The following is a 12,060-nucleotide window of genomic DNA, read 5'->3' as shown; positions in this document are numbered from 1 at the left end:
TTACAACATATCTAATACATCAAACGATCTCCACTTCTCCCAACTCGTCGTCTTAATCTTCGATCTATTGCTTAACCATAGGAACGTGTCTTCTTTAATTTGATCCGTAATAGTGGCGACAGGGATGAACTTTCCTTCAAACGCCATTGTATTCCTCGCATTCCATAGTCTCCAAACCGTACCGATCGCTATCATATAAATAATCTTTTTCCAAGCACCTCCGCCTTGACGAAGCTTTAGGAAGCCGATCATGTCCTTCAAGATGAACGTGTTCAATGGAAAAGGAATTCTAACCCAAGACAAAACATTCCACCACACACTTTGGGACCAAAGACAGGAGACGAATAAATGGTCTGGGGATTCGTCGGATAACCCGCAACGAGGACACAAGCAATCTCCAATTCTTACCCCCCTATGAATCAGCTCGGTTTTTGCCGCAACTTTGCCCATAATCGCCCTCCATAGTAAATAGTTGGATTTCGGAGGCGCCCAGTTATTCCAATGAAAAACCTCATCATTCGAATTAGCGGCTATAGAGGCATTTTCAATATCAAGTCTAACCTGTTTTACCGAAAACGACCCGGAGGGATCATTCCGCCACTTCCATACGTCACCTTCTTTTATCAGCATATTCTTAATGTCTATCTCTCATTTCGCCAAGCCCGTCTCCACCGAAGTGATATCTTTCCAAACACCGGTAATGTCACACCCCCAAAATACCACTTAGGTTGTGTTTGTTTTTGCTTAAAGTGTCTTCAAAGGGCTTATGTCTGCGGGCGGGCAGACATAAGTGGTTAAAGACTGTTTGTTTTTTAAAAAAAAGAAGACCTGAAAGGGGTCTTTATTTGCTTAAAAAAAACTATGGAATATTGCTTCAAGATCTTCACACACATCTTCACACACCACCAACCCTTCTTCTTCTTCCTGCCACCACCACCTCCGCCACCACCACCGCAGAGAGAGAGAGAGAGAGAGATCTGTGTGAGAGAGAGAGAGAGAGCTGTGAGGGAGAGAGACCGTAGAGAGAGAGAGATCTGTGAGAGAGAGAGAGCTGTGAGAGAGAGAGATCTGTGAGAGAGAGAGAGAGAGAGGTGGTTCCGTGACGGTGGTTCCGATCTATTGCTCGTTTGTAGTCTGCGAACGATGACGGTCTAGGGTTTGTTACAGGGGGCTAGGGTTTGAACGATGACGGCAGGAGATAGAGAAAGAAAGAACGATGAGAACGATGACGGCGGTGGTTCGATCTGACGGCGGTGGCGGTGGTTTCGCGGCAGGAGACAGGGGGCTAGGGTTTGCGGTGGGTTCTTGGAGTGGGGGCTAGGGTTTGCGGTGGTTGTTGGTTGTGGTGGTGGCAGGTGAACGGTGGAGGAGTGGTGGCGGACGATTGTGATGGTGGTGGTGAAGGTGGTGGTGGTTGTAGAGAGAGAGAGAGTGTTTGTAGAGAGAGAGAGCAGAGAAAACTCTTGTGTGTGTGTTGTGTGTGTGTGAAGTTGTTTTTGAAGAAAAAAAAACAAACCCTCTTCTCCTTGCAGACTGCAGACATTTGGGCCACATCTTCTCTTGCAGATGCCTGCAGATGTGGTCCGCAGACTACAGACATTTTACATCTGAAAAAACAAACAGCACCTTAGGGAGTATCCCTGATAGGCGTGTGACATACCAGCAATGAGCCACTAATTACATAGAACCCATACATGTTTCTAAAATAAAGTTCGTGATTATTAATAAAACACCATCCAAGTTCAAAGGAAAACCAAAGTATTTAGCGGAAGCAAAATTAAACGAAGTTAAATAGTTTGAAAACCAATATATAGTATCAAGAAATCAATAGCATTAATTTCCCCAGTCGACCCATAACTTCTCCAGCTACTCCAGATAGCAAGTTCCAATGCAAAACAGCTAACGACCTACAAGCATGCAAACAAGTGTGTCAGACAATGCTGGTGAGTTCAAGGTTTTGTTACCGAGTTTAGTTTACCAGATATATATACAAAACAATTTACCAAGTTGATTTGATGTTGTTATTAACTCGATTACCGAAATGGCTACAAGATGTGTTTGCCCAACCCCAATGTCTCTATCAAAACATTGGTCATGCTTTAAGGAAATTAGTTCACGCCCGTCCTCCCAGGTACGGTGTGAGGGTGCCAAACCTAATAGCGCTATCAACTAATAACCTCGTTGCCTCCTCGGCAACTGTCGGTAGATGTAAGGGGTCTTATATGATAGAAACTGAGAATAATAACAAACATCCCAAAACCTGACGTTCCTCCCTGGAACGTTACCCGATATCCCTCCCCGGGATGCATGCTTGGAAAAAGAGCAGTGAACTCACCTTTGGTTTGCTCGGTAAGATTAATTACTTTGTTTATCAGTTGAACAATCCAATCCTAGTATGGTTTCAGTTACAGTCAGTTACTTTCACACATAAATCATATACCTTTATTATGCAAGTACAAACAAGTTCGGCACATATTATCACCCAAGTTATAGCGAGTATTCAAGTTATATATACACCTGACACAAAGCAAGTAACATCACATTACCACTTAGCATGTACGGCCCACCAAAACTTCGGCCCATATCAGTTTGTAATTCTAATACATGTGCAGCTACCTAGAATCATTTACCTCTTGAATTACATATGAAATATAGGTCAAGCAATATTAAAAAAACATTCACCTTTGTCAGTATTAATCACCAACCCAATTGCACGATTCCTAGGACACCCATACACTATACCCTTATCCAACCCAACCTAACACCCCAGGCTCATTCGTAAATCATCAGGCCCACTTTATCTAATCATGTGGGTGTTCGATATTTTGTGCAAAGCCCAAACCGTTTTTCTGTATAATGCCCCATCCTAAATTCTGATTAATCAAGTGATTTAATTACATCATCTGCTTGGTAACTAAATAACAGGCTATTAAATTGTAATACCCCTAACTCTTGAATTGATTCTTGATATTACCTATCATATTAAACTAACTCATATTTTTTTTATAACCAGTAGTTATGACTCTATCCTCAAAGCATCACAAACATAAATAAAACCATCACCTAAACCCCCAAGAATCCTAATCGATCCTAGCCAGTCTACGTACATGTAGCAGTTATAATTATGACCCAGCTTTAATGGAGCGGCCCAAGTTTAAACCAACTGTGTGTGTCCCAATTTAATAGACTAATTTTATATGTGTATGCTCAATAATTGTGTGCGGCCCAATCATCAGACACCGCCCTCAACATAGGAAATACCATAACTGATGTGATGATTAATCATATATTGCTTGAAACTATAATAGTTCTGACACTTAAAAAGAATCAAACAAAACAATTAGTGGCCGATCAGATTTAGTGGTCCAATTAAAAACAAGTTGCATGTGGAAAAAGTTGAACACAAGTCAGTTCATTAATTACAAACTTCATAAATTTTCATGCAAAGTTTTGATATTGTCGGCCATTGTTTGTTGAAATACATTATATTTGATTGAAGCTTTACTGATTGTGTATTTTGTGGTCCAATAGAATTAGAATAGCAAATAGTATCCTAAACATGTTAACAATTTATCACCACCCATATATGACCAATCAAACCACAAGTACTGACCGACACATTAAACAATCACAATAACCAACAAATTAAACAGACTCAAAAAGTACTGACCACTCAGAAGAGTATGGTGATTGTGATCGCAACCTGGGGGGGGGTCTCCTGCTTTCGCGATTCCAAGGGAGGTGGGGTATTTAGGGTTGTGTTTAGAGTTCTAGTTCGATTACAACAAGATACGTGCATTAATATAAGATGATAGTTGGGACGGTTGTAGGATACTAGCTGAAGTGATGAGCAAGTAATGGACTCAAGCCCAATCGCCTAAACAGGAAACATCAATAGGTTAGGTTATCCAACTTCAAAGTGGGCCGGTTATGATAGCTAACCAAATCGATGGATTGGGCCGGTTGTGCTTAAGATTTATTCAAGAGTTACTTCTCCTGTTCGGGTCAAGTTCCATCAATCATATTAATTGGTTTCGTCAAACAAACACACACACAACATAACTACAAAAACATATCGCGGGTCGAATAGATAGATTAAGACAAGGATGGGGAACTCGTAAAGCCGAAGGCACTAACCTTGAAGCTTCGGGTTGTCACATCATCCCCAACTTGAAAGAAATTTCGTCCCGAAATTTGGCAAGTAAGCATAGAGAAATGAGGTGAGAAATCAGGATTGCTGCGGGTTTTGCTCAGATGCCACATCATCCCCAACTTGAAGAGGAATTTCGTCTCGAAATTCACTAGTTGCATTAATCTTAGGTTCACCAGGCTTGGACTTGTTCTTTGGGAATAAATGTGGATACTTGAGCTTCATCTGATCCTCGCGTTCCCATGTGAACTCCGGTCCACGTCTGGAGTTCCAACGAACTCTCACAATCGGAATACGACTATGTTTACGCACCTTGACCTCCCGGTCCATGATCTCTATCGGCTCTTCGACAAACTGCAACTTATCGTCGATCTTCAGCTCTTGAAATGGCACAACCAGTGTCTCATCAGACAGACACTTCTTCAATTGCGAAACGTGAAAGACATCGTGAACGTTACCCACTCAGCAGGTAACTCAAGTTTGTAAGCGACTTTACCGATCCGCTCCAGGATTTTAAATGGCCCAACATAACGTGGATTAAGCTTGCCACGCTTCTCGAAGCGTACAACACCCTTCCACGGTGACACTTTCAACATAACACGATCACCCACTTCAAACTCTAACGGTTTCCTACGCTTGTCAGCGTAGCTTTTCTGACGATCACGCGCCGCTGCCATACGATTCCTGATCTGAACAATCATTTCTGACGTTTCAAGAACAAGCTCAGGACCTGTGATCTTGCTATCACCCACCTCGGCCCAACAGAGAGGAGAACGGCATTTCCGCCCGTACAATGCTTCGAACGGAGCTGCCTGAATACTAATGTGGTAGTTGTTGTTGTAGGAGAACTCTATCAACGACAGATGTTTCTCCCAGCTCTTGCCAAAGTCAATAATGCATGCCCGCAACATGTCCTCGAGCGTCTGAATGGTGCGCTCACTCTGACCATCCGTCTGTGGGTGATAGGCGGTACTCATATCGAGTTGTGAACCGAACGATTTATGCATTGACTGCCATAATTCAGAAGTGAAACGCGGATCCCGATCCGAAATAATAGAAGTCGGCACCTCGTGCCTAGAAACTACCTCCTTAAGATAAACTGCTGCAAGCTGCGAGACCTTATCTGTTTCCTTGATTGCTAGAAAATGCGCTGACTTCATGAGACGGTCATCGTTTCCAGCTTGAGTCCTTGGTAAACCAGTGACGAAATCCATAGCAATCTGCTCCCATTTCCACATGGGTATCTTTGGCTGCTGAAGTAGACCCGAGGGTTTCTGATATTCCACCTTGACTTTAGCACAAGTCAAACACTTACTCACGTATGTCGCTATGATATCTTTCATATTCGGCCACCAATACAAGACTTTGAGGTCCTGATACATCTTATCAGACCCCGGATGAACAGAGTATCGTGACTTGTGCGCTTCATCCATTACAAGGTCTCTGAGATCACCAAACAGAGGAACCCATACTCTTTCCATAAAATAGTAGATGCCATCAGATCTCTGCTCGAGCTGCTTTTTCATACCTCGCAAACCCTCAGCTTCGATGTTTTCTTCCTTCAATGCCTCAGTCTGATCCGTACGAATCTTATCGGGAAGGTTAGAATGAATAGTGAGTTGTAGTGCGCGAACACGTTTAGGCTTCGTCTCTTTTCGGCTAAGTGCATCAGATACCACATTAGCTTTACCCGGATGATACTTGATAGCACAATCATAATCGTTCAAAAGCTCTATCCAACGCCATTGTCGCATGTTCAAATCCTTCTGGTCGAATATATGCTGAAGGCTTCTGTGATCGATGTAGATGGTGCATTTGGTACCGTACAGATAGTGCCTCCAGATCTTCAACGCGAAAACCACAGCTCCTAATTCCAAGTCGTGAGTCGCATAATTCTTCCCGTGCACCTTCAACTGTCGAGAAGCATATGCTATCACTTTGCCGCGCTGCATCAACACACAACCGAGACCCTGAATTGATGCATCACAATAAACTACAAAATCCTCAGTACCCTCAGGTAGAGATAAAATCGGCACGCTGCATAGTTTCTGTTTCAAAATCTGGAAAGCATCCTCCTGCTTCGTTCCCCAAGAATAAACTACGTTCTTCTGTGTCAAGGAGGTAAGAGGTTGAGCAATCTTTGAGAAATCCTGAATGAACCGACGATAGTACCCTGCAAGACCAAGATATTGTCGCACCTCCGAAGGATTCTTCGGTGCCGCCCAATTCCTAATAGCGTCGATCTTAGCAGGATCCACGTGTATCCCCTTTTCGTTAACAATATGCCCAAGAAAGTGTACTTCTCGAATCCAGAAATCACACTTAGAAAACTTCGCGTAAAGCTGCTCCTTCCTCAGGAGTTCCAAGATAAGACGTAGATGTCGCTCATGGTCCTCCTCGCTCTTGGAGTAGATCAAGATGTCGTCGATGAAAACAATAACAAAGTCGTCGAGATACGGTTTGCACACGCGGTTCATAAGATCCATGAAGACCGCTGGTGCGTTAGTCATTCCGAACGGCATAACTAAAAACTCGTAATGGCCATACCGCGTTCGAAAAGCCGTTCTGGGTACATCCTCCTCGCGGACTCGTACCTGGTGATAACCTGACCTTAAGTCGATTTTGGAATAAAAACTTGACCCTTGCAGCTGGTCAAACAGGTCATCGATACGGGGTAAAGGATAACGGTTCTTGACCGTCACCTTGTTGAGCTCGCGATAATCTATACACATCCGAAAGGACCCATCTTTCTTCTTCACAAACAATACGGGGGCTCCCCAAGGCGAAGAGCTAGGTCGGATAAAACCCCTATCCAACAGCTCTTGGAGTTGATTCGACAACTCATGTAACTCTCCTGGCGCAAGACGATAAGGAGCACGAGCGATCGGGGCTACTCCTGGCGCGAGGTCGATCTGAAATTCCACCTGACGATGTGGAGGTAAGCCAGGGAGTTCTTCAGGAAATACATCGGGAAATTCACGAACCACTGGAAGATCCTCGATCCTTCTCTCATTAGACTGCGAGTCAGAAACAAGAGCTAAGAGAGCGGGGTAGCCCTTACGTAAACACTTCTGAGCCTTCATTGCCGAGATAATACCATCCATGGCACCACTATGATGACCCTGAACCGATAAGGATTCTCCGCTAGGGAGTGGGATACGCACGATTTTCTCATTGCAAAGAATTTCCGCCTGGTGCTTGGACAACCAATCCATGCCAACGACTACGTCAAAACTTCCAAGAGTAACAGGGAGTAGGTCAATGTCGAACACTTGACCCATGAGATCGAGTTTACAACCAAACAGAACATGAGAAGCCTCTATCGATTTACCATTAGCTAGTTCTACTATATGTTTAGTGACAAGAGGCATAGGACTCAATCCTAAACGACTATTGAACTCCAAAGATACGTAATTGCAATCGGCACCAGAGTCGAATAAAACAGAAGCAAAGATGTCGTTTATCAAAAACGTACCAGTCACTACGCTGCCATCATTCCTAGCTTCCCTAGCTCCAATAGTGAACACCCTCGCGTGTGCACCATTTCCCCCATTGCCCCCATTGTTGTTGTTCCTGTTATTATTATTCCCAGCATTGTTGTTATTGGCATTCTGATTCAGCTGAGGGCAATCCCGCTTAAAGTGGCCCTCATCCCCGCACTGGAAACACCTTTTCTTAACACCCTGATTCTTCTGAGGTTGTTGCCTTTGCTGTCGCTGGTGTTGCTGGTTCTGCTATTGCTGCTGTTTTGGCTGTGGGGCTTTACAGTCTTTGGCCTCATGGCCCACTTTCTCGCATCTACGACAAGTCCGGACACACTGCCCATAATGATGATAGCCACACTTGCTGCACTGTGGCTTCTTTCCAACGTAAGAGCCCTGATTCTGATTGCTGCCCTGGCCTTGATTAACTGAAGAAGACTGACTGAAACTGCGGTTGTGGTTGTTATCGGACCTTTTCTGAGATTGACCCGCACTGGTTGCTTTGTCAGTATCGTTCCACTTGCGTTTGTTATCACTGGCAGGTGTGGTAGCTGTAGTAGTCGAGGTAGTAGCAGAAACACGTGGCGGCAGGTTGCCACGTTCGACCTCTTGGTCAGTAATCTTATGTGCCAAACGAACGATACGGGGCAGATTGTCTAAGTTTGCAGCAGTAACGTACCCCTTAACAGCTGGTGCTAAGCCCTTGAGATACAACTCGATTCGTCGGGGTGGAGGTCGAGACAGGTTAGGGCATAAGGTTGCTAAATCATTGGACCTCCTCGTGTATGCTTCAATCTTAGATCCCTCCATTTTTAGATTATAATACTCGTTCTCCAGTTTCTGAACCTCATCACGAGGACAATACTCCTCCCTCATCAACTCCTTAAAATCATCCCAAGTGGTGGCATTCGCCATTTCGATACCCAACATCTGAACCTGGGCATTCCACCACGTCAGGGCACCATCCTCGAGCGTGCCTGTAGCATACTTCACTCTGTCCCCAGCAGGACAGTTACACATCGCGAATACCGATTCTGATTTCTCAAACCATCGCAAGAGTCCTACAGCCCCTTCAGTCCCACTGAAGGTCTGTGGCTTACAATCCATGAACATTTTGAACGTGCAAACAGGTGGAGCGGGTGGATTGTTTTGATTCGCAGGTTGACCTAAAATGAAAGAACGTACAACGCACAGATAAGATTCGAGTATACGACACAAGGATAGAAAATAATTGGCACATATCGTACCAGCCTGGTAAGCCGCTAGAGCTTCAGCTACACGAGTGTTGATCAGGTTGGTTAATTCGGCCTGCGTCATAGCAATGTGACCACGTCTGCCACCTCGGCCTCCTCCACGTCCACTCATGATTCTATATAAGGGAAAGGAACTATCTTAAGGGTCGAAACGAGGTAAAAGTCAAGTATCATGTTGAAATCTACTAACTATCAAGTTTACACATAATAGGGCAGAATCCCTTTCACGTTCGTTAAGCCTCACTGGGACTTACATGCACCCCACATTATTATTATGTGTGCACCCATAGTAATAAGGTAATTTGCATGCTCATCTCAGTGCCTCTTAACTTGCGCTAAAAGTTTTCCCCCGCATTCAAATAGCCAAGCAGTGGGTGCTACAGAATCATGATTCACAAAAGCCGAAGGGTAGTGCTACACTATCAAATCTACTATGTCGTTTTCATGTAGGTTGTGAGTGTGTGACTACTAATCAAGTAATGCATAAAGTAACAGAAGACGAACCATGCAATCTGGAGCTGAGTGTCATGGTCGATTTTCGAAGTTGTTCGGTTATAGTCTGGTTTTATGAAAACGTTTTAAAACCAAATTCACTATAACCAGTGGCTCTGATACCAAACTGTCACACCCCCAAAATACCACTTAGGGAGTGTCCCTGATAGGCGTGTGACATACCAGCAATGAGCCACTAATTACATAGAACCCATACATGTTTCTAAAATAAAGTTCGTGATTATTAATAAAACACCATCCAAGTTCAAAGGAAAACCAAAGTATTCAGCGGAAGCAAAATTAAACGAAGTTAAATAGTTTGAAAACCAATATATAGTATCAAGAAATCAATAGCATTAATTTCCCCAGTCGACCCATAACTTCTCCAGCTACTCCAGATAGCAAGTTCCAATGCAAAACAGCTAACGACCTACAAGCATGCAAACAAGTGTGTCAGACAACGCTGGTGAGTTCAAGGTTTTGTTACCGAGTTTAGTTTACCAGATGTATATACAAAACAGTTTACCAAGTTGATTTGATGTTGTTATTAACTCGATTACCGAAATGGCTACAAGATGTGTTTGCCCAACCCCAATGTCTCTATCAAAACATTGGTCATGCTTTAAGGAAATTAGTTCACGCCCGTCCTCCCAGGTACGGTGTGAGGGTGCCAAACCTAATAGCGCTATCAACTAATAACCTTGTTGCCTCCTCGGCAACTGTCGGTAGATGTAAGGGGTCTTATATGATAGAAACTGAGAATAATAACAAACATCCCAAAACCTGACGTTCCTCCCTGGAACGTTACCCGATATCCCTCCCCGGGATGCATGCTTGGAAAAAGAGCAGTGAACTCACCTTTGGTTTGCTCGGTAAGATTAATTACTTTGTTTATCAGTTGAACAATCCAATCCTAGTATGGTTTCAGTTACAGTCAGTTACTTTCACACATAAATCATATACCTTTATTATGCAAGTACAAACAAGTTCGGCACATATTATCACCCAAGTTATAGCGAGTATTCAAGTTATATATACACCCGACACAGAGCAAGTAACATCACATTACCACTTAGCATGTACGGCCCACCAAAACTTCGGCCCATATCAGTTTGTAATTCTAATACATGTACAGCTACCTAGAATCATTTACCTCTTGAATTACATATGAAATATAGGTCAAGCAATATTAAAAAAACATTCACCTTTGTCAGTATTAATCACCAACCCAATTGCACGATTCCTAGGACACCCATATACTATACCCTTATCCAACCCAACCTAACACCCCAGGCTTATTCGTAAATCATCAGGCCCACTTTATCTAATCATGTGGGTGTTCGATATTTTGTGCAAAGCCCAAACCGTTTTTCTGTATAATGCCCCATCCTAAATTCTGATTAATCAAGTGATTTAATTACATCATCTGTTTGGTAACTAAATAACAGGCTATTAAATTGTAATACCCCTAATTCTTGAATTGATTCTTGATATTACCTATCATATTAAACTAACTCATATTTTTTTTATGACCAGTAGTTATGACTCTATCCTCAAAGCATCACAAACATAAATAAAACCATCACCTAAACCCCCAAGAATCCTAATCGATCCTAGCCAGTCTACGTACATGTAGCAGTTATAATTATGACCCAGCTTTAATGGAGCGGCCCAAGTTTAATCCAACTGTGTGTGTCCCAATTTAATAGACTAATTTTATATGTGTATGCTCAATAATTGTGTGCGGCCCAATCATCAGACACCACCCCCAACATAGGAAATACCATAACTGATGTTATGATTAATCATATATTGCTTGAAACTATAATAGTTCTGACACTTAAAAAGAATCAAACAAAACAATTAGTGGCCGATCAGATTTAGTGGTCCAATTAAAAACAAGTTGCATGTGGAAAAAGTTGAACACAAGTCAGTTCATTAATTACAAACTTCATAAATTTTCCTGCAAAGTTTTGATATTGTCGGCCATTGTTTGTTGAAATACATTATATTTGATTGAAGCTTTACTGATTGTGTATTTTGTGGTCCAATAGAATTAGAATAGCAAATAGTATCCTAAACATGTTAACAATTTATCACCACCTATATATGACCAATCAAACCATAAGTACTGACCGACACATTAAACAATCACAATAACCAACAAATTAAACAGACTCAAAAAGTACTGACCGAAACTCAGAAGAGTATGGTGATTGTGATCGCAACCTAGGGGGGGTCTCCTGCTTTCGCGATTCCAAGGGATGTGGGGTATTTAGGGTTGTGTTTAGAGTTCTAGTTCGATTACAACAAGATACGTGCATTAATATAAGATGATAGTTGGGACGGTTGTAGGATACTAGCTAAAGTGATGAGCAAGTAATGGGCTCAAGCCCAATCGCCTAAACAGGAAACATCAATAGGTTAGGTTATCCAACTTCAAAGTGGGCCGGTTATGATAGCTAACCAAATCGATGGATTGGGCCGGTTTGTGCTTAAGATTTATTCAAGAGTTACTTCTCCTGTTCGGGTCAAGTTCCATCAATCATATTAATGGGTTTCGTCAAACAAACACACACACAACATAACTACAAAAACATATCGCGGGTCGAATAGATAGATTAAGACAAGGATGGGGAACTCGTAAAGCCGAAGGCACTAACCTTGAAGCTTCGGGTTGTCA

At 42.7% G+C, this 12,060-nt stretch overlaps 1 protein-coding gene across 1 annotated transcript; it reads right to left on the bottom strand.

The window, feature by feature from the left end:
• Window positions 1-630, bottom strand: LOC110870293. Its single transcript, XM_022119481.1, has one exon. It carries the CDS (start codon window positions 628-630, stop codon window positions 1-3), a length of 630 nt encoding a protein of 209 aa, XP_021975173.1.
• Window positions 631-12,060: the final 11,430 nt, after the last annotated feature.

Source organism: Helianthus annuus, chromosome 8 (genome assembly GCF_002127325.2).
Source record: "Helianthus annuus cultivar XRQ/B chromosome 8, HanXRQr2.0-SUNRISE, whole genome shotgun sequence".
NCBI lineage: Eukaryota > Viridiplantae > Streptophyta > Magnoliopsida > Asterales > Asteraceae > Helianthus > Helianthus annuus.
This window is presented reverse-complemented; position numbering and strand designations above follow the sequence as displayed.